A 27,516-nucleotide genomic window follows, 5' to 3' on the forward strand; every position below is an offset into this window, starting at 1 on the left:
CAACTAGCACCCTCAAATATAACCCAATTCAAAAAATCAGAAAGCAACAAGTGTTGTAGGGGCCATAGAGAGAGAACTCTCGTCCACTGTTGGTGGACCTGTAGGTATGTACAGCCACTAAGGAAATAGATTTGGCAATATTTAAAACAGATGGAAATTGAGCTACCATACAATTCAGCAATCCCCTGAGTGGACATATACCCAGAAGAGGCAAGAAACAAACCAAGGCCAGATATCTGAGCTCCAATGTTCATCGGACGGCACAGTTCACAATTGCAAGGAGTTGGAAACAGCCCAAATTTCCATCAGCTGACAAGTGGATTAAAAAACTGTGGTACATACATACAATGGAGTACTACCCATTCCTAAAAAGCAGTGATGAACATATGAAGAACATCGCCACATGGGAAGAACTGGAGGGAATCATGTTAATTAAAGTAAGCCAAGCACAAAAGAAGGAGTACAACATCAGTCCGCTAAGTTTAAAAATAAAATTCAAGAGACAGGGAAAAAGCTACAGTATACAAACATTCCTGGCAAGGACCAGGTAGAATGGTAGGGGCCACACCAAATCCAGGGATACAGATAGTAGACAACTAAAAAGGAGTGGAGGAAAGGAGAAAAATACAAAAGAAATGGGTAGCGGGGGCACAGGGCACTAACCCACCCAAAGGGAGGGTATTGTTTATATCTGAAAGAGGGAACAAAATTCAACCCGGTGCTCCAAGATGTGAATGCAACATGCCAACATGGAGTAGGGAACCAATGGAGAGGTCTGAGGGGCCAGCCCCAATCCCAACAATGTGGACAGCTGACCCTCCCCACCAGAATTTATTGTAGATGACAGCACTGAAGCTACAGCTCAAGGAGAGGGACATGTCTGACCAGGGGACATGGTGGAAAATCAAGAATGGAAGTGAGAGTGAAGCACATCCTCACCCATCAAGCCTTGAGGATGATATTCCCACTCAGGGCAGCCAATCCACAAACAAGACCATATGGAATACCTGGAGGGTGGAAGGAAGGTGGGGCAGAAACGGGTAACCGATTATAAGAATCTACTTATAAACTCCTTGCCAGGGGGTGGACAACAGAAAAAGTAGGTGAATAGAGACGTTGGACAGTGAAAGATATGACAAAATAATAATAATTTATTAATTATGAAGGGTTCATGAGGGAGGGGGCAATGGGGAGAGAGGGAAAAATGAGGAGCTACTATTAAGGGTTCAAGTAGAAAGCAAATGTTTTTGAGCATGTTGATGGCAATAAATGTACATGTACTTGACACAATGGATGCATGTATGGCTTGTGATAAGAATTGCACAAGCCCCCAATAAAATTTTAAAAAAACAAAAAACACATAGCCAGCCCCATTATGAGACACAACCTCCCTAACTGACCCATAGTCCTACAGAGGAAACAATGGAGACACAGTGTAGGAATTGCACCCAATATGATCCCACCACACCAAGGCAAAACACTAAGGGCATGTAACAGATCAGCAAGAGGAACATAGCACCTTCCTGACACAATCACTGAAGAAAAAGCAAGTGCGTAAGCAAATGTGCTGATGAAAGCTGATGGTGCCTGGCTATCAAAAGATAGTTTATAGGGTCTTATAGGATCTAGAAGACTTGAAGGTAATCAAGCAACCATCTATCTTGGAAGCAACAAAGCCCACATAAAAGCACACTAGTGTCTGTGACCAAAAGGTGTCGAAGGGATCAGGTATCATGCGTCAAAAAACAAAAAAACCTTATCATTGTGAATGAGGGGAGTGTGGTGTGTGGACATCCCCTTACAGAAGGGTTGTGGGGAGGAGACGAGACAGTCAGGATACAGTGTTGCAATGCTCAAACATACAACTTTCCTTTCAAATGCTTCCCACCCAACCCTGTCCCAGTATCACAATCCCAATTCTACCTTAGAAATCTGGCTAGACCAGAAGATGTACACTGGTACAGATAGGAACTGGAAACACACAGAATCCAGGACAGATGGTCTCTTCAGGACAAATTGTGAGAGAAGGGATACTGGGAAGATGGAGGGAGGGTGGGGTAGAAAGGCGGAACCGATTACAAGGATCTACATATAACCTTTTAGGGGATGAACAGAAAAGTGGGTGAAGGGAGACCCTGGGCAGTGTAAGATATGGCAAAATAATAGTAATTTATAAATTATCAAGAGTTCATTAGGGAGGGGGAAGAGGGGAGCTGATATCAAGGGTTGAAGCAGAAAGCAAATGTTTTGGGAATGATGAATGCAGCAAATGTACAAATGTATGACACACAATGGATGGATGTATGGATTATAATAAGAATTGTACATTGCCCCAATAAAATGATTTAATAAAAGAAAAATAGAAAGCATATATGCCTGTCCAATTTTCTCTCCAACCCCTGGCAACTACTACACTTTCTCTGGTGATGGCAACCCTAGACATTTCATATGAGAGAAAATTAAAAAAGCACTGTTCCCACTATCATGATCCCAATTCTACCTTAAAAATCTGGCTAGACCAGAGGATGTATATAGGTACAGATAGCAACTAGAAACACAGGAAATCTGGGACAGATGACTCCTTCAGGACCACTGGTGAGAGTGCTCGATTACAAGAATAATCTCGTTGCCGGGGGATGGACAGTAGAGAAGAAGGCAGGGGGAGACATTGGACAGTGTAACAAATGACAAAATAGTAATTTATGAATGATGAAGGGTTCATGAAGTAAGGGGGAGTGGGGAGGGGGAAAATAAGCAGCAGCTATTAAGGGCTCAAGCAGAAGGCAAATGTTTTGAAAATGATGGCAACAAATGTACATATGTGCTTGACACAATGGATGGATTTTTGGATTGTGATAAGAATTGTATGAGCCCCCAATAAAATGATTTTTTTTAAGTACTGCTAATAGGAAAGTAATATATACAATAGATTATATTATTCCATTTGTGAGAATAAGTAAAAAACTATTGCTACAAATTACAGAAGCGTTTGTGAAATAAAAACAAAATGTAAAGCAATAATTTACCATATCCTCTTATCTACACACTTTTGAAAAAGTTATTCTGTATTTTAATCATTCTTTAAGATTCTGGACTCATCTATTTACACCACATTAAAAGTTTTTACATCAAGTCACTCAAAATTGTGTTTCTTTTAAAATGTTAAATCTTGGAAAATAAAAGTGTGTGAAGGGGTAAGAGGTCTATTGATGTGATAAGGTTTCTTAATTAAATTCTGATAGAACAGCCATGCTACCAATGAAGACTAAATGCACTGTCATGATTAGGGAAAATATTCCTTGACATAACTATCTGGCCTTTTTCCAGCTACTGCAGCTTTCCACTGCCTTAAAATGTCTTAATTGTATGCCCTAGAATTCTGTGGACTTCAAGAAATGCAGCAAATTTATGTCATACTCTAGAAAATAAGAGTCATTTTAACCTCTTTTTGAATTTAAATGGCCCGGTAGGATCAGTTTTTTTAATCATTTCTTATCACAATCCATACATAATTGAATTGTGTAAAAAAGCACATTTGTACATTCATTGCCCTCATCATTCTCAAAACATGTGCTCTCCACTTAAGCCCCTGACAACAGCTCAGTTTCCCCCTCCCACCCATCCTTGAACCCTTGATAATTTATAAATTACTATTTTGTCAGATCTTACACTGTCCGATGTCTCCTTTCATCCACTTTTCTGTTTTCTGTCCCCCAGGGACGAGGTTTTATGTAGATCCTTGTAATCGGTTCCCCCTTTCTACCCCATCCTTCCTCTAACATCATGGTATTGCCACTCTCACTAGTCCTGAAGGAATCATCTATCCTAGATTCCATTTCCAGTTCCTATATGTACTAGTCTACATCCTCTGGTCTAGCCAGATTTGTAAGATAGAATTGGGATGATAGTGGGTGGGGAGGAAACATTTAGGAACTAAAGGTCCTCAAACTTTTTAAACAGGGGGCCAGTTCACTGTCCCTCAGACCGTTCGAGGACCAAACTAAAGTTTAAAATATATATAAATGAACAAATTCTTATGCATACTGCACATACCGTATTTAGAACTAAACAACAAACGGGTCCAAAACACCCAGCAGGCTGGATAATTATGTCCTCGGTGGGCCGCATGTGGCCCACGGGTCATATATAAATATATTTACCTATGTAAATGGCTGTATTTAAACCTTTATAAATGCCTTTTGCCTCCTACTTCTTCCATTTCCTTTTGCTTTCTTCTTGTCCCACCATCATGCTCAGCCTTCATTTGGGTTTCAGTAATTCTTCTCAATTACATTGCCCTTTGTATTAGTCTGGATACTTTATCAAGAAACAGATCCACAGAAACTCATGTATAAGAGTTTTATATAAAGGTTACGCGTAAATCAAAAAAACATCCCAACCCAGTGCTGCCCATGCCCACAAGTCCAACATAAACCCGTTAACCAATATGTTCAACACCAATCCACGAAGCCCTTCTCCATCTCACAAAACAGACACAATGACGCCGCTGACTGCAGGAGCAAAGTCGATCAATGAGCATGTAAACATCTTAGCACTGGCAGCAGTCTCCACATGGCTGCTCCTGCACCCAGCTGCATCAGGGTTGGTCCATGCAGCTTCTCCTTGGGTATGTCTTGCAGGAAGTCAGCCTTGCAAGCTGAAGCAGTGAACTGCTAAGGCAACTGCACCCACGTGCCGACCATCACAAAGCAAGAGACCAGAGAACTAGAAAGGCGAGACTCACAGAGCCATTTATCTCTCCCCCCTCCAATTAACCCCCCTTGTGTTTATTGACCAAGTTGGCACAATAAACTAACTCACCCTTGATCAGGTCCTATCAGGCCTCTTACACAGTGCTTGCCACTCAATTAGGATCACTTATTGTTCCCTTGTCCCTGGGTTTGTTAACACCCACTTCCTATCACCCCACCTCCCCCTCCTCCCATGGCCACCCTGGAACCATCGGTCCCATTGTTTTCTCCTCCAGATTGTTCAGCGTATCTTATTTAGACAGACCTGCGGTGATAATAACATGCACAAAAACAAGACAGAGCAAAACCAAGCAACAAAAGAAACAAAGTAACAACAAAAAGCCAATGAGGAAAAAAAAGCAAAACACAAACAACAAAAAAGAGACCACTATTTTTTATTAGACTTTATTTTTAATTTACTTTACATAAAGAAGACAAGTGTATTACTCTGATGTATGTTTAAATATGTTTTGTTTGGAATAATACAGTGGATTAATGAACTGAAAACCTAGTACAGTATGTTTTGAGGATTGCCGAGCAAATCCAGAAAAACTGAAACTAAGATTAGTAGTTGTTAGGGCTTTATGGTAAATAAAAATTGGACATGAAGGCTTAATACTGGCACACAAAACACACACAAAACTGGCAACATTTGTTCTCTTATACAAAGTTCAATATAAATTGGGAGCACTAATATATCTAAGACTATAGAAAGAATGTGTTGATATTGTTAGGCCCATGAGTTATATCCAACTCATAGTTGTTACTCTATAAAAACAAAATGAATCATTTCCTGGTCATAATGCCATGTTCACAATTGTCCTATCACTCTTTTTCTTCACCCCTCCTCTTTACTAAGCATGATATACTTCCCCGAGGACTGGTCTCTCCTGACAATACGTACAAAGTATGTATGGTGAAGTCTTGCACATGCATAGAAGACAGCAGTTCTTAACCTGTGCGTCACGACCCCTTTGGAGGTCAAACAACCCTTTCCCAGGGGTCGTTCAATCCATAACAGTAGTGTAAAATTACAGTTAAGAAGTAGCCATGAAAATAATTTTATGTTTGGGGGGTCACCACAACATGAGGAACTGTATTAAAGGGTAGTGGCATTAGAAAGGTTGAGAACTGCTCTAAGGCGATGGAAAATACCATGGTCAAGTACATCTTAAGTCTCAAATTAACATCTTTGCTTTTTGATACTCTAAAAAACGGCTCTGTTGCAGAGTTACCTAATGTAACACATCTTTTAATCTCTTCACTTTTGCTTCCATGAGCATTCTTTGTGGAGTCAAGCAAGACAAAATCCAGGTCAATTTTAATTTTTTCTCCATTTACCATGTTGGTCCAGTTGTAAGAATTTTGGTTTTCTTTATATTGAGTTGTAATTCATACATAAACAATATCTCTTGTTCCAACTTCTGAATCCAGCCTCAACTTCCATAATCTCCCTGTCAATGTGCTGCTACAATTGTTGGATGCTATTCAGCAAAATTTTACTTTCATGCACTATCAATGTATTCATTGCACAATTTGAGCATTCTTCTAGGTCATTTCTTTGGATGGGCACAAATATGGATCTCTTTCAGTAAGTTTTCTAAGTCCCTTCCTTTCAAATTTCCTAGCACAGATAGTGTTTTCTGTGCTTCAACAGCTTGCTTAAACATTTTAATTGGTATTCTATCAATTCTTAGACCCTTTTTTTTTTAGCTGACTGAAATAATTTAGGCATTAGATTTTACAGCTATCTTACTAGGTTATTGGTAATGTAGTAGGTTAAGAATTGAGTACCACTTCTCAGGAAAAAGATGGAGGATTTCTCCCACCATAAAGAGTTAGCAGCTCAGAAATCAAAAGAAGTTATTCTATCCTGTCCTATACATTTGCTATGAGTCATAGCAACTTGATAATGAGTTCTGAATTCTACCTAAGAGATAATGCAGGTTTAGTTCCAAAACATGATAGAATAAATATCACAATAAGTAGCACATTTTTTTTGTTTCCTAGTATGCAAAAGCTATGCCACACAACAATCTACCAAATGTTTAACAGCATTATAAAAAAGTTGAAATACAGTGAAAATTACTAAAATATAATCGAAACATAAAGTAAGCACAAGTTTCTGGACAAATGTCACTGACTGACTTGACACGATCACCAGATTTTTGTACAATTAATGCAACGGACAATAAATGAAGCAGACCTGTATATGGAAACATGCTGGAACTAGAGAGATATGTAAAACACTATATGCCACAGAATTTTACACCTTACAATGTTTATGTATTTGTCAGGAGGTTAAGTTTTACTTTAATTTTGTAAAGTGGAATAAAAAATTACCAGAACATTTCCCCAAATATCTTGTTGTTATATAATTTCTCAATAACTTTGAAAGGTTTAAATCAAGTAGTGGATCCCTAATGAATAAAAAGAACCAAAACAAACAAACAAACCTCAATACCATCAAGTAAAAAGCCCTGGTGTTGGAATGGTTACATGTTTAGCTGCTCATCACAAGGTTTGCAATTTGAAATCACAAGCATCTCTGCAGATCCAGGCTTTCTAGTCCTGTAAAGAGTTCTAATCTCGGAACCCAAAAAGTCAGTTCTACCCTGTTCTATCTATAAGGTTGTCATGAGTCAGGCAAACTGTGTCAATTATAAGAAAACTTGTTTGGAGGAGGTGGGTAAAGGGGAACTGATATCAAAGAGTTCAAGAAATAGAACATTTTAAAACTGATAGTTATTGTACAATAATGCTTGATGTGAACTATGGAATGATATTATTAGCTCACTAAAGAGATTTGTGGGAAACACAAAAATAAAATTTGCCCATAAACTGTAGAGCTTGTTGGGACAGTGCTCCTTAGGGCGTGAATAACTCTTTTCCTATACTTGGAAATTTCCCTATTGCATTTTCAGTTTAGCCAATTGACTTATTAATCTTGACAGTGCTTTCCAAAGAACGTTTTTGTATTTTTTTATGTTGTTTTATTTGTTATAATTATTTCTACTTGAGATGTTCTGGTAGCGGAGTGAATTAGAAGGTGCACTGCTTATCTTTAGGGCAATAGTTTGAATCTACCAGCTGTTCAGTGAGAGAAAGATGAAGTAAAGTTGAAAGTCAGCAAAAATGATGAAGAGATGAATTGACAGAATGGTGGCAAGGAGCTCAAACGTAAACATTGTGAGGATGATGAAATGACTTAGCAATTTCATTCTCTTGTACATTCAGGTCAGATTCAGTTAACCATAAATACTTAGCAGTGGCTACACTGCTGAAGTCTATCAAGTATTTAAGGAGAAACAGATATTATGTAAATTATACCAAAATACTTTTACAGAGAACACTTCTCAACTCGTTTCAGAAAGCTAGCATTACCTTTGAACATGTCATAAAAAGGAAAACAAAGTATTCCTAATGAGAAGATAGCCAAAATATTCTTCAACGATGTAATTTGGTAAAGGGCCAATGAGGGTGAGGAAAATCAAAGGTAATTTAGATACAAACTATAAACTATAAACTGCGACTTATCTGGATTATCTAGTTGCTATCTAAGCCTGTTTTGAAATAATTTGGGCATTAAGTTTGTAGTTCTGGTAGTAAAGTTGGTTACATTTTAGATTGCTATTGGCAAGTTTAGCAGTTCAAACCAATCAGTACCTCCATGGGAAAGATGAGGCTTCCTTCTTTTTGGTAAAGTTTACAGACTTAGAATTATTCGGGGACAGCTCTATTCTTAAAAGATCACTATGAGTGAGGATTGATTTAATATCTCCTTAAATTTTAACAACTGTCCAAGGTTAACAAGAAGTTAATGGTTAAAAAAAATACTAAACCCAGAAATAAATCATGAATTGAGATGCTTTCCAGAACTAGTATTGAACATGCAAATTCTGTTTTACCAATAGATGAAAATTTTTATAAAATACTCAATGGCGAGGAGGGCATAGGATGCCTGGTAGAGCTTGATCCAGGGAAATGTAACTAAGAAGAATTACTGAAACCCTAATGAAGGCTGAACATGACAGTGGGCCAAATGGAAAGTAAAAGAAATAGAGGAAAGAACTAGAAGCAAAGGGCATTTACAGAATCTAAATACAGGCATGTACATACAACGATAGGGAAATAGATCTATATACATATTAAAGGTAGTAGACAGAACTACTTAAGTACTCCCTCATTGCAAGAAAACTTTGTTCTAACAACTTGGTATTCTGTGATGCTCAGTCTCCCGACAACATCACTGCAGAAAAAGCGGGTGAATAAGCAAATGTGATGAACAAAGCTGATGATGCCTGGCTATGGAAAGGTAGTGACTGGGGTCTTAAATGCTTGAAGATAAACAAGCGGCCATGTAGCTGAGAAGCAACAAAGCCCACATGAAAGAAGTACACTAGCCTGTGGGGTCATGAAGTGTTGATGGGGTCAGGTATCAGACATCAAAGACCCAGAAAAATAAATCCTATCAATGTGAATGAGGGGGAGGGCAGAGTGGAGACTCATCGCCATCAGTACACAATTGCACATTCCCTTACAAAAGGGTCATATGGAAGAGATGAGCCAGATGCAGTACAGAGCCTATGAAACATACAACTTTCCTTTAATTCTTCAATGCTTCCTCCTCCACACTATCATGGTCCAAATTCTACCTTACAAATCCGGCTGGCCAAAACAAGTACAAGAATACAGTTAAGAGCTGTAAAAACGGGGAATCCCAGATAGATAAACCCCTCAAAAACAAGGAGTTGTGATACCAGGAAGGTAGGCGGAAGGGTGGAAGGAGAGGGGAAACTATCACAGTGATCTACATATAACCCCCTCCTAGGAGGGAAGACAACAGAAAAGACATGATAAAATAATAATTTGTAAATTATCAAGGGTTCATAAAGGAGGTGGGTGGGATGAGGAGCCAATACCAAGGGCTCAAGTGAAAAGAAAATGTTTTGAAAACGATGACGGCAACACATGTAAAAATGTGCTTCACACAATGGATGGATGTTTTGTGAGAAGAGCTGTACAAGCCCCCAATAAAATGATTTTTTTAACGTTAACTTCCATATAGCAAAAGGTAAGAATTCATAAAACAAGTGACAGAAATTCTACTTTAATGTACAGAATTGTAAGTAAATTTCTTGCAATTATTTTTGTAGTTATGTCTGTTTATAAAGTACCTAAATATCTTTCATACACCTGGATTGAATGATATAGGATATTTGTGATTTGCTTCATTATTTTGGAGTACTGTTGAGAAATAACGAAGGATTAAAAGCACAACTCTCAAAACAGAAAATTATTGATGTCAGAAGGATATAGTTTGATTATATTATTCTCTCACTTTAATATTTTTAATTTTCTATAGTAACTTAAAAAAACTAAGTAACAATTTATCGTCTAAAGTAACCATTAGACTAAAAATGTGCATGTATAAATCAGATGGTAACCTTTACTATAAAATGGTTTTCTTTCTTTCCTAAAATCTAATCCCAATAACACATATCTTTAGAATGCATTCACAACTAAATCTATCATCGAATATTTATCTGACCTGTAGCATCTGGAGACAGAATGATCTCACTCATACATTCTCCACAATTATATACATTAGGTATATAATGGGTTTTTCCCCTTCATTGGAAAAAAGAGGCTCAATGAGATGGCTTTACAAAATCATCAATAATCATTCACAAATAAACTAACAATTCCTTTTGCTCAACTTTCACTTAACCTATTGTAATAGATTTTTTACAGTAAATTTTTTTAAAAAAAATACATGAAATACCTATTTTTTAGAAAGACTGGTGGTAGTTTCTTACATCATGGCAGACATAATCAATACACTGCTAGTGAAATTTATGTAATAAAGCTTAATTCAAGTTTACTTATTGGTTAAATGGACTGGGTTAAAAGAAAGCATTCCAGTGTTTCTGATTTTTAATTTTTTGATCATTCACTATGAGACAAGGGAGTCTACTAAAAGAATTTAACAACCAGGCTAAATAACACAACAGATTAAATTCTGGCAAATTATAAAAGTTCATTTAAGAATAAAATGTCATGGTTTAATTATCTAACAAATTTCACTTAAATAACAAAACTGTCAAATGCATCTTTAAGATGTTAACTAGCAAAGATTTAATGAAAGTAACATTTATTGCAGTCTAAGTTTCATGTTTCAAGTCATGGAACACAAATTCTATTTTAACCCAAATTTTAGTCAACAAATTATAACTGATAAAAAAAATTGAGATTTTTGGGCCTCTATTCAATAGTTTACGGATGAATAAATATGCTACAGGTTGGAAAGCATATACCAGATAAATGCTGTTTCTATTTTTAATAGATAATTTTTAATAAACACCATCTGAGTGAGAAAAATCCCAAGATAAAGCCCTCCTCTTAGCTTTTATTTACTTTCCAGCTTCTATATCCTCCCTTCCCAGATTATCACGTTCATTTCTCCTCCCACTCTTTCCCGCCATCTTGGCGACCAGAGAAGCCATTAACGAGATGACAGTGCCAACAACTTTCTACATAATTAAACAAGGAATCTTTCCCCACCTTTTAGCCTCTTTTATCAGACAACAAAAATAAGGCACCAGATGAAAGCGATTCGGAAAATCTTGGTCACACGTGTATTCCCATTATAGCAGAAGCAAAAAGTTAATAAATCACCTCACCTCTAATCAAGCATGTTCCAATAAGGTTAAATGTGTAAAGCTCAAAGGCAAATGTTAAGGCACCTGAAACTTATCCATTCTGGGAACAAGTCGTAACCGTGTAGTTAACACTCGAAACCAAGAATAGGTTACACCAATTCAATTTCAACAAAGTGGTAAACAAGCGGAATTTTTTTATTCAGCACATATCCAAAGTTCCTTCATGCTGAAATATCAGTTTGGAGATCATGCGTATACCAATGAGCTGTTCGCGCAACCCCAGAGGGCTATCGTTCTGTTCCAAAAAATAAATGATGTTTTTGCAACGAAGTAAACATAAAAGCGGAAGAATTTTCTGCAAGCCCCTCAGTCTCACAGCAGGATGTCTCAGCTGTGCTCTGGGTATAGCGAGGTGCAGAGCCAAAAGGAAAATGTCTACACTTCAGGTCTAAGAGACTCACTTACCTTGTCTAGTAAAATCTTCCTCCTGGCGCCATCTTCTTGCAGCTTCACGAACCCGAAGAGACGACTATGGGGAGAGATATACGAAGCTCGTTAAAGCTCCGGAAAATGTTCATTTTGGTCCAAATCCCTAAATTCTAAATACGACGCGGGATTGCCTAGACCCGATGCCCGCCCGAATGCCTGAAGAAGCTGTGCTGTGCCTCTACACAGCGTGGAGTCCGCCAGTCTGGAGTCTATTAAGCCGTGATTGTATCACATACCTGTCCATTCCTCCGATCGCGTCCTTCTCCTCAGCTGTCAAACTGGGGGTCCCCTCTTCAACCTCGCCGCTCCTTTTCCCCGCCGCCATTTTCTTTTCATCATCCTCACTCAAAGCAGTGGCGACGGTAAGGAGAGACACTCCGCAGGATTTCATGGAAAGGCAACAAATTTACAATCCAAATGTACTCACTTCTCTTCCAGTTCAGGACTCCTACCGATGCCCTCAAACGCCAAATTGTATTGGCAAACCAACTTTTTACAACCGCCACCTGAAGCGGTAGTGATTTAAAGAGAGCGGCAGCTGGAGAAGCTGCGAGGTCGGATACAAAGTCACATTGCAGAGGGGTAAGCAGTAAGACTCTTAAGTGGGAACTGAAAGCGTTAGCGCACGAGGCCGGATATACGGGAGAAGATCTATTAGAATTACAAACTTACTCCTCACAAGCACAAAGTTGTTGAAATTTTGTCCGAGAACGAAACCCACAACGCAACCTCGGTATCCTCCCACTTTAGGAAAAGCCAATGAAATAAAGTATCCTGCCTCACGTGACCGTGTTGATGCACGTAGACCACGTCTTTCGTTAACTAGCTAACTCCCGAGTCCCGCCCACCAACCTTAATACTACCAAATAGACAAGAAGAGCTTAAATACAGGACAATAATTGGTTGCTACGTACGTCAATCAATGGAAGGTTATGAACTTGATCAGAAAAGAACAAAGTTATTCTATTTAGAGACACTCTTGCTGAGCGGAGGTGGGTATCCAGCATTTATTCCCTTCAAGAGCTGTGGAGGCTTCCCAAGTAAGAAAGCAAGATCAGATCTCTTGCCAAAAGAAGACATTAGGGACCGCCTTTTCCTGTCCGGAAGTTCACGTAGGAGTTCCTGGAAGGAACTTCCTCCGTTATCTACTGTCGCGTCACCCTGAAACACTAAGGAATTTTAATCTTGCTGGAAATAATAGACTTCAGAACACTAAGGAGCTTTGACGGTGTTGTAAATACTTTTTTTTAAAAGAAAAACTTTAATTAAAATAATAACATTAAAACTGAACTTTAAAATAGGTCAAATGAAGTATTACATTTTAACCTAATGACATCATTTGTAATTGATTTTACAATGCTTTCTGTCTGATAGTAAGGCTACTCACAATCCTGGAGAATGATCACAGGGGATTCACTAGAGCTTAATTTATGTAGGGATCCAGCAAATGGATTTTGGTCTTCTGTCATCCATAGCCTTATGCAAACTAAGTGTTCACAATTTAAGCTTAAATACCTTCCCTCCTTCAGAATTGGATCTTATCATTTACAATCCTTGGATCACACAGGCTGGTGTGCTTCTCTTATGCTGGTTTCGTTGACACCTTACTTAGATAGCTGCTTGTTATAAAACTATCCTTTAAACCCCAGATGCTAGTCTTTCTGATAACGTGGCACGATCTTCTTTTTCTTTTTCTTAAAATATTTTTAAAATAATTTATTTGGAGGCTCCTACAACTATTAGCACAGCCCATACATCCTCCAATTGTGTCAAGCACATTTGTACATTTCTTACATCACCACTTTGAAAACATTATTTCTACTTGAGCCCATGGTATCAGCTTCTCATTTTCTCCCACCTTCCCTTACCCTCCATCCCTCATGAACACTAGATAATTTATAAATCATTGTTAATTTTTCATCTCTTAACTGACCAATATTTCCCTTCATCCACATTTCTGTTGCCCATCCCCCTGAGAGGGGGTTACAGGTGATCAATTCCCCTTTTTTCCCCCCACCTTCCCCTTACCCTCCTGGTATGTCTACTCTCAATATTGGCCTTGAGGGGTTCTGGATTCCCTGTTCTGGATTCCCTGTCTTTCCACCTCTTATATGTACCCATGTAAATGTTCTGGTCTAGCCAAATTTGTAAGGTAGAATTGGAACCATAATAGTTGGGGGGAAGAAGTATTAAAAACTACAGGAAACTTGTTAAGTTTCATCACTGCTATACTGCACCCTGACTGGCTCGTCTCTTGTGACCCTTCTATAAAGGGATGCCCAATTGCCTGCATATAAAATTTGAGTCTCCACTCTGCACTCCCCCTCATTGACAATGATATGATTTTTTGTTCTGGGTCTTTGATGCCTAATACCTTATCCTGTTGACACCTCATAATCACACAGGTTGGTGTGCTTCTTACATGTGAGCTTTGTTGCTTCTCAGCTAGATGGCTGCTTTTTTATTGTCAAGCTTTTAAGACCCCAGATGCTATTGATAGCTGGGCACCATCAGCTTTCTTCACCACATTTGCTTATGCATCCACTTTCAGTCTTCAGTGATCCTATTGGGAAGATGAGCATCATGGAATGCCAGTTTAATAGAACAAAGTGTACTTGCATTGAGGGAGTACTTGAGTAGAGGCCCAATGTCCATCTGCCACCTTAATACTAAACTTATATGTATATAGATCTATTTCCAAGCATCACATATCAATATATTTACATATGTACATGTCTGTATTTTGGCCTCCCTTTTCCCACATTTAAATTAAAAAAAGAGAAACAGACTTTATAATGAACAGTTACTTTGAGTCTGGAAAATCAGCTCACTGAGAGTGTCTGTATTTCCATACTTCTGCTGCCATATTTTAATCCAGAGTATTGGCACCTACTTCTTCAGTTAAATTATTCAACTAAAAGGTTGAAGCAGTATATCTGAAGGAGAAATTAGAACGTCTTCCCTGAAGGTTTACACCCTTGGCAATATTTCAGGGCAATTCTACTTAATCCATTCGAGACAATAAACAAGGCACAGTCATTAGATGGTTGGTTTAGGTTTTTATTCTACCAGAAAGATTGGCAGATAGCATGATTTACTTTTGGTTGTTCTACAAAATCAAATAATCACTCTAAATTATATATAGAAACCCAGGAAAAGAGAGGAAAAATATGCACTCCAAAAGCATTGAGAGCAGCAGGACAGTACAACCTAGGATAATTTTAAGTCTTAAAGCATCAGGGAACTGATCCCAATGTTCATTACACATGACTCATTTTGGTAACACGTGTTACCAAATTCAGTAACACATGACTCATTTTGGTAACCCCTTGCCTGCTTAGTTGCTTGACCATGCCTGTATAAGACCCAGCTGTCTACAGAACATGACAGATTCATGATTTGGACTGAAAGATGTAACCAAATGTTTACAGCCATACCACTCTGAATGTACCTGATCTCATCTTGTCTGATCTCAGAAGCTAAGCAGGATTGGGCTTGGTTAGTACTTGGATGGGAGAGAGGTGACCAAACTTAGAATTGGTCCGTTCATATACCCTGAGACAGACAAGTACTCCTCATCTAATAAAACCATGACATAGTTCACCAAGCAGCAAGTCACTGGAATCACACCTGATGCTTTAGGGACTTTTATTTCCTTTCATATAAATTTTGCATTCTGCTTGACATTTTGGTCTTTGACTCATGAGATTAACAGCTCCTGGCCATATCAGAATAGGCACAATATTTTAGCAGAAAATGTGGAGGAATGAACAATGGTAATTAACTCTTACCTATGCTTTTGCCTTTGCCTTTCCTCCTCTTAAAAAGGTCAGGTCTGCTTTGCAACCCAAGAAGCAATGAGCATCAGAAGCTTATGCTTGGCTCTAATAGCAGGTCATTTCCCGAGACTTTTTCTCCCTTCTTCCAAAATCCCTGAGCTGACTCTGGAGGCCCAGAGATATGAGTGTTGCAGATTTGGATAAAAGACCACTACAATGCCCAATTAGAATAATCAGACTTTAATATTGGGCTTGTCTGGCATGCAGCAGAAATGTGACAAGCTAACTTTTGCGGACTACAGTTCACTTTTCCCTCACCGATTTTCTTTTATATCATTCAGGGAGGGTAGAGTACAGAAAACAGAAGAAAAGACAAGTTAATATATATATATCACTAATTGGTATTTACAGAAGTAAAATAAAAGTATATTTAGGCTAAGTTTCAGGTGCCTTGGATTATGACCCCATTCCTGGATTTTGTCTCTAGCTTGTCATCCTTGAAAAGGAGGGGAATAGACAGTCCTGTCACAGAGAGAAAGATTTACAGCATCTGGGGAGAAAGGTCATTTAAACAAGAATTTCTCTAAGGCAGTGGTTCTCAACCTTCCTAATGCCATACTTTTAAATACAGTTCCTCATGTTGTGGTGAGCCCCAATCATATTATTTTCATTGCTGCTTCATAACTGTCATTTTCCTACTGTTATGAATCATCATGTCAATATCTGATATGCAGGATGTATTTTCATTGTTACAAATTGAACACTATTGACAAATAAATGTAATTTTGTCTTGAAGCATGCTGTAACGTGGGTAATAGTCTTAATATAGCAACAATACACTACATTGCTACATTTTGCAACAATATGTGTAAAAAGCCAGCTTCAGTGCAAAGATTGAGATAGCTTCTTTCTCACCAGATCAGAAATTCTCGGGGCAAGAGTACAACGAAGATCATCTTCCACAAATCAATTTTGGTCTTTAGACTTGAGAATCAACATGCAGGAAAACCTTGTTTTACAAAGATATGTTGTTGGAAATGGAAGAAGGTGCAACACAGCTTCAGAAAGAACAGGCTACGAATGCAAACACTTGATCCAGAATTTTGTAACTGGCATTGTAGAGAAATCAGGTCTCACTCCATTGCAAAATTCAATGAACTCCTTTTGTTCAGCTTCATAGATTCGGCTGATAGGACTTCACAACAAATAACACATTGAGGTTTTCAATTCCTGCTGTAATTATTAAGGTAAAACCATGCTGTAAAAAATCCTCACTATATTTTCTTTTCTTAACGTTTTTCTCTACACAATCCATTGTTATGGGATGGTCTACTGATGAAAATAATACATAATACTAGTTTTAATAATACAAAAGATGATACATGGCATAGTTCAGTCAATACAGTTCATTAATATTTCTTATGATTTATCACTGTTTGGGTTGGTTTTCTTTTACATACCAGTTACTATCACAAGGAGAAGTATTCACATAAACCCAGCTGAATATAAAGACTGATCAACATCTCAATTAAGTTTCCATGGTATACATATATATTATTTTTTGCAGTAGCTGATGATTTTAAAGTACATGATTTTATATTTGCACAGTAATTATAATTCATGAAGTGTAATTTTATTTCAAATACTGCTGCTTTTAACACAGCAGCTGCTTTCTTCCCAGTAGCTGCTCTCTACACATGTGCAACTGGTCCACATAAGTGCCTTATGGCACCAACCCTGTCACATACACCTGTATTTGTACAGGGTATATGTGATGGGTTGGTACGATGATATCATTACACTGAACACTTGTATGTAGTTGTATCAGCATGTGGGCAGACTGGCCTGGAAACGGATAGAGGAGCGGTGTCTCTATTCCTATTGTTTTCCGATGGTTTTAGGCAACCCCTGTGAAAGTGTAGGTAGACCCCTAAAAGGGTCTCGACCCACAGGTTGAGAACCCCTTCTCTTGGGCACTTTCAAACCTGCTTTCCATTGTGATGTTAAAACAGGTTACTTTAGGCCAGGCAAAAGCTGGTTGAAGGGGGCACAGGAAAATGTCCCAGAGAAAGGTGTTCTTAACACAGTTCTGCTTAAGTGGTGATGTCAGCTTGTCTGTTACAGAGTAGCCAGAGCCTCAAGATCCCTGCAAAACCAGGAAGCACCTTCTGTTTAGTCTATATACCTGAAATATGATGGTAAACTCCCCAGTATGGCCCTTGCTTCGTCTCAGGGGACTGTATGGATATGATATAGGGGACTGTATGGATATGATATAAGGATGGAATTGCCCTAGGTAGGCAGCACCAGTGCCTAGGGTTTGAAGAAAAGGAGTGCAGTGGAAGGAGGTCCATGTTGTTGCAGCTGGAACCAATTGTGTATTACCTAGGAACATACAGTTTATACAGTCAGGTAGATGGAGTCAGTAGCAGAAACTGGTTATAGCTACGGATGTTGGTATGAAAATGTGGGCGGAAACAGGATATCATCTTACAGTCCCCCTCCCCCCAAAAAAGAGTACCCTCAACCATTTCACTGAGTTCTAAAAATAACTGGTTTTATGAAAGGGGGAAAGATGGTCTTGTGAAGTGGTGCATTTGTGGTGGTCCAGGGTTAGAATGGAAGAATTAGAGTAACTATAAGGTTGTATAATGATAATGGGAGGTTTCTACCTGTTTATGATATTCAAAAGGGAGGGATTGGATGAAGATTGAGGCTTGGTATGCCAAGGTGAGGCAAAGAGCCTAAAACTATCTCTGGGGGTGTTAAAGCTATTATAACTCTTCCCTTTGGTCAGCAAACTGTGCTACAAAGCTATCTATGACTTGCTTAGCCACAAGAAGGGTTATAATTTTAGTTAAGTTGATTCCAAGATATTTGAGTCCATACCGGAAAAGAGTCTAGGCTGGCAAGGTCAGCCACCTTGGATAAATAGCAGGGATCAAACAGGAAGAGTAAAGGAGGATTTAGGAGTAAAAGAGGGGGTGTTCAAAGGCAGAGGTTAAGAGCAAGTTCTCTACAGGTATTTTGGTGTATCATTGGAATTGAGAAAATATTGGGAGAGGTCTCTCACCAGGAAAAACAGTGGAAAATATAGATACAAGAGATGATCACATTGGTTAAGAGTCTGTCAGTTGGTAGATATGGTACACAGTTGTTGGATGAAGCTGGAAAAACTGGATAGGGTTCAAATGCTCTGGAAGTAGGGGGTGTTTGGAGGATTATACAGGAATCAGAAAGAGAATTACCGAATAGACTCATGTTCAGCTTATACATGGGTCAATGGTACCCCAGCAAGGTGTAACATCACACACACACACACACACACACCCCGCATCCCACTCCGCTCCCCAGGAACAGGATAAGCACCCATTATCTCTCAGGTGATTGCCGTTTCTCAACTGTTCATTCAAAGTCCTGCCAACACTGCAGGTCTTTGAATGTTTGTTTACTCACATCTAACCAATAAGAGCCGTCCTATGATAATGTATCTTTGAATAAGCCTTTTAAAGACAATGTGCAAAGGATGTGGCATGAATGGATTTCAGCTGGTCAAGCCCGGACAACAAAAGGAGGAATCTCGTGAAGCCTGACATAGAGTTAATAGCAAAGTCGGTTTGGATACTTGGGAAGACATTCCAGAAGACATGGTGCAGTGGGCCTTCCAGAAATGTCGTATTAGTAATGCTATGGATGGCAGTGAAGACTGTGCTTTGTATGAAAATGACAGCAGTGATGGTGATGACAGTGATTTCAGTGAGGACAGAGTCTATGATGAACTCACACCAGCAGAAGCTCTGCATTGGGATACGGATGATAATGAGGAATCCAGTTTGGGGGTGTTTTTTTAACATTTTACTAGGGGCTCATACAACTCTTATCACAATCCATACATATACATACAATTGTATAAAGCACATCCGCACATTCCCTGCCCCAATCATTATCTAATCATTTGCTCTCCACTTAAGCCCTTTGCATCAGGTCCTCTTTTTTTTATTCCCCTCCCTCCCTGCTCCCCCCTCCCTCATGTGCCCTTGGTAATTTATACATGGTTATTTTGTCATATCTTGCCCTATCTGAAGTCTCCCTTCCCCCCCTTCTCTGCCGTCCATCTCCCAGGGAGGAGGTCACATGTGGATCCTTGTAATCAGTTCCTCCTTTCCAACCCACTCACCCTCCACTCTCCCAGCATCGCCCCTCACACCCTTGGTCCTGAAGGTATCAACTACCCTGGATTCCCTGTGCCTCCAGCCCCCATATGTACCAGTGTACAACCTCTGCCCTATCCAGCCCTGCAAGGTAGAATTCGGATCATGGAAATTGGCAGGAGGACGCATCCAGGATCTGGGGGAAAGCTGTGTTCTTCATCGGTACTACCTCGCACCCTGACTGACCCATCTCCTCTCCTAAACCCCTCTATGAGGGGATCTCCAGTGGCCGACACTTGGGCCTTGGGTCTCTACTCTGCACTTCCCCCTTCATTCTATATATATATATACACATATACATACATATATATCTTTTTTGTTGTTGTTGCATGATGCCTTATACCTGGTCCCTTTGGCACCTTGTGATCGCACTGGCTGGTGTGCTTCTTCCATGTGGGCTTTATTGCTTCTGAGCTAGATGGCCGCTTGTTCACCTTCAAGCCTTTAAGACCCCAGACACTATCTCTTTTGATAGCTGGGCACCATCAGCTTTCTTCGCCACATTTGCTTATGCACCCATTTGTCTTCAGCGATCCTATCATGGAGGTGTGCAGCCAATGATATGATTTTTTGTTCTTTGATGCCTGATAACTGATCCCTTCGGGACCACTCGATCACACAGGCTGGTGTGTGAGGAATCCAGTTTTGAAGGATTTTAACTCTACATTTTAGCTTGGTTGCTGATTGAGCTCAGGGAATAGTACTCTTAAGGTATTATTGTTGATAACTTATTGTTTTTGCTGAACCTATTTTCCACTTACCGTGATGGTTTACTAATGTTAACTGACTTGTCCTTTTATTTAAAAAAATATTTAAATACATTACCCCACTAATGTCTCAATTTTTAGTAATTTTATTTTCATTTGTTTTGATTATTGAAACTCACCAATAGCTTCTGCATTTTCAACCCTAAGCTTATACTCGAGTCAATCAGTTTTTCTGGTTTTCCAGGTAATAATTAGGTACCTTGGCTTATACTTGGGTTGGCTTATATTCGAGGATATAAGGTAGTTTTAACTTAGATTGGATATACCTAGTGTGAGAGGCTATGTAGCTTTGGTACAAGGCATGAGAGTGGATGTAAGAACTACAGTGAGTCTTACACATTTTGGTTTCAAGTTGTAGAAGTGTTGGGCCAGTTATACAGTCTTCTTCAGTCTCCAGATTTGGATTTGTTGAGGCTGTGCAGGGTTTACCTGAAAAGGGTCTCATATTTGTGTATAGTTTATGCCAAATTGCTGCTGCAGTGGGCTACATATTGGTGATGGGTAAAGGAGGTAATAGAGATTCTTTTAAATGAGAACTGTTAAATATAAAAATTCAAATGGGCTGAGATTGAGGGGTTTTGTTAGTCTGGGTACATTAGAGAAACAAATTCATAGGCACTCATGTGTATAAGAAAGAGCATTATAAAAAAAGAAGAAAGCATTATATACAAGAGTAAATGAATATTGAGAAAACAGGCAGAATTGTCTTGGGAAGCAATGTGGGAGGGTACCTTTGGCAAAGAAGGGTCTTAAAAGCCGGGAGGGTTTATTCTGAGATTGTTTTCTTAAAAGCTGTTTGGAGGACTTTTGTAACCCGCAACGAAAATGGGGTTGCACAGCAATTGTTTGCTTGTTTCGGGCTTGGCGATGTGGGGGGAAACGGGGACGAGCTTGGAAGCCGGGCTGAGTCCAAGGCTGGCTTTCTGGTGGCCATGTTGGGGTGGCTGTGGAGCAGCCGCCTGATGCCAGCGGCTGGAACCCAGGCTTGCAGCGGCTCCGGCACCTTACAGTTTGCTGAGCTTGCATAGGCTTGCAAACACTGAAGGGCGGGGCTAGTTCTTTTCTTTTCAAAAGTACGCTCCTGCTGAGGGGCTCATTTCCGGAATTAAAGGGCGCTGATAACGCTCTTGGGAAGCCACGAAACTGAGGAAAAATAAGAAAGCGAAGCTAAAAATGAAAGCAAAGCGCGGCTGGGAGTGGGATATCGTGGAAAGTTAGGCGGGCTAGGGAAGCGGGGTTGGTGGGAGGAAGTCGCGGGGCTCCAGTGTGAACATTTAAAGTCCACCTTGGGTAGGTTCATTTGCAGCTTGGGTTTGGGGGAAGGAAGGATGGAGGAAAACGTAGTCATTTAAGGGTAGCTCAAGTCAGCAGATCCTAAGCTATAAAAACATCTTAAGCATGGCTTACCTACCTCCCCCCACCCCCCACCCCGCCCCCCATTTAACCCCCTTCTAAATATCTACCACCAGGAAATTTTGACTGCAAAAATTCAGGTTTTACCTAATTAGCTGGCTGTTAACCACATCAGGTCCTTTTCGACTTGGTTTCCAACTTATTTAGGCTGTTCATGAAATAAGTTTCAAAATCTTCGTTTCCAAAAAGATATCTGGCTGCGATCTAGTATATATCTAGATATATCTATATCTATCTATCTATCTATTCATCTATCTATCTATCTATAGATAGATAGAGAGAGAGAGAGAGACTGCAGTCTGGTGTGTGTGTGTGAGAGAGAGATGTCTGATATCAATCTATAAATTCCTCTTCAGTCTCAGGAAACACATGCAAGGATGCTGACTGCAGGAAGATCACAGACCAGTCAGTGGGTGGAGAGTCTTGACGATCCAGTAGTGGTGGAAACATCTCAGCACATGGCTCCACCTCCAAGGCTCTAGTTTAACTACGTGTGTCTTCTCAACAGGAACGTCTCCCAGGGAGTGTTTGTGTATCTAGACTCCAGTGAACTATTTATTTTCATGGTGCATCCAAATGAGGTCATCAAGCTGTCACCTGCTTGATAAGTTAGACAAAACCCCTCCACAAATTTACACCAGATTACGTAACAACCACAGGGGTTTTCTGGGAGTAATGTGGACTTGAAGTACGACAACATGTAGGACCTCTGCTCAGGGTAGTTTTAGTTCTACAATAAGCTTACTTAAGTATTGTTTTAGAATAAAATTGACTCTACTTTTCCTGATTATCGGAGCCTTCCACCCACCCACACGTGTTTTATAATATGGGGCATATGAGTGAAATAACTGCAATCCTATCTTGGGAGGCTGCCCCAGGTCTGATAAATGGGAAATAGAGGAGGTCTCACTGCTCCCTGAAGAGAGGTTTGCAAACAAGAACTACAGTCTCCTGCAACTTGCCTAAAGATATTTTACAGGTAGGTGAATATACAACAAAGGAGAACAAATGGGTGAGGATCTGAGACCCTACAGGGAAATGGTAATAAAGTTTTGTGAAAGGAATATTCTTCCTTGGTATGGAAGAGAAATAATTAGTTTTTAAGATGCCAATCTGTTTTTGTTGTTGTTGTTGGTAGTTCCATATATATAGTGTTCCAGATATGAATAGAGAGGAGTTGTTGATGACAATTGGGAAAGTAAGAGCTTGCTGGAGTATGCTTGAAAGAGTGGAGGTAAAGGAAGATGCTCTCTTTGCTGCTTGGTCTGGTAGACATTTCCTCCAGGTATTGGAGAATTGAGGATTTGGTGACCTCTGCAACTGTTGACTGCTGTCTATAGTGGAAGCTGGGGAGTTTTTTGAAGAGGGAAGTTTTATTCTTTTCATATCAGTACATGGGATTGAATTATATTTGAAATAAGTGTTAATGTTTACCATCTTTCCTGTCAGCAAACTTTAACTTGTAAAAAATATGTTGCTCGTTTGGTATAAACATATATAAAAGTAAAAAAATAAAACTATACTAGTTTCATGTATCAAATTTTTAAAGAACATTATTCAGCTCATGGTGATTTAATATATTTGTGAAAATATATTTATGACTGTCAAATATTTTTTAAATTGTTATGAGTGATAAGTTTAGCCTCAAAAGTTTGCTGACTCCTGGTTAAGAATGAGGTCTCTAATGAGTATAATTAATACTTGCTGACAGGTATGTCTGGGTGTAAGCGTGTTAGCCTCAATTACATGTGATAGAGTGATGATGGCATATCCACCTCGTGAAGATTTTTTTTTTGTGTGTAGCTCTCATCTATGAATAAGAATGGTGCTCCATGTATAGGTTGATCTGTAAAATGGGAGATCATCTCTAGGATTTCAGGGCAGGAGTGGACCAGAATGGGTATTCAGGTCCACTCCTGCCCTGAGAGCAGAAAAGTTGGGTTTAAAGACTCTGGTGGTAGAAAAGAAACTTAATGGTTTTCCTGAAAAGTGGGAGGGAAGTTAAGAGTTTGTGAAAGATGAGTGACCTTTACAAAGATCAACATGCAACCTCCTTCAAGGGAGATGAAAAACAGAAAAGGAGGTAAATGGAAACAGAGGATCTATGATGTAAGATATGAAAATAATCTGTAACTTATCAAGGGTTCAAGAGGGAGGATGGGGAAAAAATGAGGGGCTGATATCAAAGGCTCAAGTAGAAAGAAAATGCTCTGAAAATTATGATGACAGCATATGTACAAATGTACTTGACACATGGATGAATGTATGGATTGTGATAAGAGTTGTAAGAGCCCCCAATAAAAGTATTTAATAAAAGAAATAAGGAAATAAAGATGAGATCTTGCAAATTGTATGGGAGGAAAACAGTAAGTTTTCATAAATTTTGTGTTTATGTTTGTAAACTTTGTCTCAACATTTGGTTATCTAGGATGGTTTGAGCAGCTACTTCTAGGCAATTTTATTAGGGGCTCTTACAACTCTTGTGACAATCCATACATCAATTCTATCAAGCACATTTGTACATATGTTGTCATTATTTTTAGACTTTTTAAAAAAATCATCTTATTGGGGGCTCATGCAACTCTTATCAAAATCCATACATACTTCCATTGTGTCAAGCACATTTGTACATTTGTTGCCATCATCATTCTCAAAACATTTGCCTTCTACTTGAGTCCTTGGTATCAGTTCCTCATTTTTTTAATCGTTTTATTAGGGCACATACAACTCTTACCACGATCCATACATACATACATCAATTGTGTAAAACACATTTGTACATTCATTTTCTTTGTTTTCCATAGGGCCCTTGGTGTTAGCTTCTTCCCCAACCCCCTCGTGGCCCCTTAGTAAATTAAAAATTATTTTCATATCTTACACTGACTGCTGTCTCCCCCCACATGTCTTTTGTTCATGCCCCTAGGTCTGAAGGGGATGCGGTTATGTGTTGTTTGTTGAATTTTGACTATAAAATATAAATGAAAGGGCATGCTTAAGCTGGGAAAGCCTAATGCAAGGGCTAGTATAAGGATTTATTATACAAAGGTTTATTGTTGAAAGAATGGCTTTGAAAGAGTCAGAAATACCTAAAGATGTGACTGAGATCTGTGCTACTTAGGGTTTTTCTGGCTAATTTTTTAATCTCTGTCTCCTAGGAAGTTTAGGAGCAGGATACAGTATGAGAGAATGTCTTCAAAGAATGAAGTATATAACAAAATTTCTTCTGCATATCATTGGACAAAATTGGAAGTAGGAGAGAACTGGAATAAATCTTGTGAGATCTTTAACCTAGCATAGAGTAAACATATCCATGATTGGGATATTCAAGAGAACTGATCTATGAATGTGAGCAATAAGAAGTTGTGAGAAGATTAAGATGAATGACAACTCCTCCCTCATGTCACAGCCTGATGATGTTTCTTCATGGGTGTGACCTACTTCATATTTATTAGATTCCTTGTAGCGCTTTCTCACTTCATGCTGTTCTCACTTGTAAATCCTGTACCTGCTTCATTGACCTTCATATTGTCTGAAAACCCTGGGAGCTCTCTAGGCCTGCCATCTGACTGACTGACCTTGGAATCACCTGCTCTGCATCCACTAACCTTGGTCTTCCTGCATCTTGGTATGGCAGACCATCAACTACATGAATGAGAAAAGACTCAGGTTTAACCTCTGACTCATAAATAAAATAGATATATAAATAGATATAGATATATATGACTGGTTTTGCTTCTCTAAGCAATACAGTCTAAAACACTAGGTAAGAAAGTGAGTTTCAAAATTAGCAAAGATGTGGTAACACAAATAATAATTTCTGGTTATTAATTATCAAGTAAAAGATACTTTTAAAACTTGTAAACATTTGGAAATTACAAAACACAAAAATATGAAGATGTGCTATATATATATTTCTATAAAATATCTTCAAGATAAATTAATACATTAAAAAGTTAGTGGAAAAAAAAAAGTTAGTGGAGGTGCACTGAGAATGTCGGAGCCAAGCCGGGCTGGTCAGGATGATCACGGACGTGCAGCTCGCCATTTTCGCCAACATGCTGGACGTGTCGCTCTTCTTGCTTGTCGTTCTCTATCATTACGTGGCCGTCAACAATCCTAAGAAGCAGGACTGAGAGGGGCACTTTCTCAGCCCCAGGGTTCCAGGACCTAGTCTGAGGCAAGATGGAGGGTGTGAGGCCTGCCCTCACCCTTCACTTCATCCCTTCTACCCATCACAACATACAAAGCAACTATGCCTGGAGCTTTCCAAACATCTTTTATTTCCTCAAAGTCTTCCTTAACCCTGTGGAACAAGAAGCTGCCACCGAATAGGGCCCACTATAGGGGCTGCTGGCTTTTGTACCCCCCCCCCCAATATAAAAATATAGATATAAAAAAAAGTCAGTGGAGTACACTATGTCCAATATGCAACATACTGTTAAAGTTGGGTTTAGAACGTTAGAATATATTTGTGTGTTTACAAAAGGAAAAATAAGAAGACCAAAAAACAAGAGAAAATTTGGATGAACATGGAATGAAAAAAATTTTTAATAATAGTTTTATTGATATATTTTACACATTCTAATGTATCCACTCACATTCAATTCTGTTGTTCAATACCATTAGGTGAGGTTACTCAACCATTGATATTATCTGTCCCCTTCTCTCCTCCAGTACCCTTAGGGAACCATTAGTCACTCCTGTCATTCTCTCTGAGGAGTCACTCATCTTGACCTTCATGAATTGAGCAATCCTAAATGTACAAATGACTTATATGCTAATCTAACATGATTAATGAGTTATGTCACATAAAGACCTTACTAGTAAGGGGAGGAAATGATAATGAATTAGAGGATAGTTATGTAGTCCATCAAGTCCTACCACACCCTGGCTCTGTCATCCTTTCTGTGTAGCCTTTTTGAGAGGGACTGTCCAATCATCTTGCACATGGGCTTTGAGTCTCCATTGCATCCATGACCCTTCACATCGGGTTGGTAACATGTTTTTGAACTTCTGATTCTTATTCCTGTTGACTTCTATGGAATGACAATTTTAGGGTATATGGATTTTTTTAACTTTTGAGCATTAAAAAATGTTATTCAAATGTTGAAAAACAAAATGCCATTTATAACAACTTATACAGTAATTTATCATACTGTAAAATAAAAAATATTTAAATGAAATTATAATAAAATGTTACATAGAGAAATAAAATGTGTAGAATTTTGCATGAGAGAAGCTAAATCCTAGAGGTTAAAATATATACTCTTCAATACCAATACTGAATAATATTAATTATAGTAACTATTTCAGGAGAGTAACTATTTCAATAAAAACAAAAGTTTCCCAGAATATTTCATGATTATGGTAATATTTTCATACAAAAAATTAGAATGGAAAAACCAATCTCAATAAGCTTATTAAATACAAAAATCTAAATAATG

At 38.8% G+C, this 27,516-nt stretch overlaps 2 protein-coding genes across 3 annotated transcripts in view; one reads left to right on the forward strand and one right to left on the reverse strand.

The window, feature by feature from the left end:
* Nucleotides 1–12,822, reverse strand: part of LOC142435557 (lysine-specific demethylase 6A-like) — a 163,039-nt gene extending 150,217 nt beyond the window's left edge. The window contains exons 1-2 of one of the 2 annotated variants that reach the window (XM_075539784.1): nt 12,139–12,822; nt 11,879–11,942 (exon numbers count right to left, since the gene is read on the reverse strand). In XM_075539784.1, the coding sequence (XP_075395899.1) occupies nt 11,879–11,942; nt 12,139–12,293 (219 nt within the window). In that variant the 5' untranslated portion in view covers nt 12,294–12,822. The remainder of the gene's footprint in view (nt 1–11,878; nt 11,943–12,138) is intronic. The other variant, XM_075539785.1, reaches the window with a different exon arrangement.
* A 13,269-nt stretch (nt 12,823–26,091) lies between these two features.
* LOC142435599 (dolichyl-diphosphooligosaccharide--protein glycosyltransferase subunit 4-like) lies at nt 26,092–26,205 on the forward strand. Its single transcript, XM_075539826.1, has one exon. It carries the CDS (start codon nt 26,092–26,094, stop codon nt 26,203–26,205), a length of 114 nt encoding a protein of 37 aa, XP_075395941.1.
* The last annotated feature ends 1,311 nt before the right edge of the window (nt 26,206–27,516 follow it).

The sequence above is a fragment of the Tenrec ecaudatus genome, chromosome Y (assembly GCF_050624435.1).
Source record: "Tenrec ecaudatus isolate mTenEca1 chromosome Y, mTenEca1.hap1, whole genome shotgun sequence".
NCBI classification, from domain to species: domain Eukaryota; kingdom Metazoa; phylum Chordata; class Mammalia; order Afrosoricida; family Tenrecidae; genus Tenrec; species Tenrec ecaudatus.

Coding starts and splice junctions, on each gene's coding strand:
- LOC142435599 (XM_075539826.1), top strand. CDS start 26,092: ATGATCACGGACGTGCAGCTCGCCATTTTCGCCAACATGCTGGACGTG.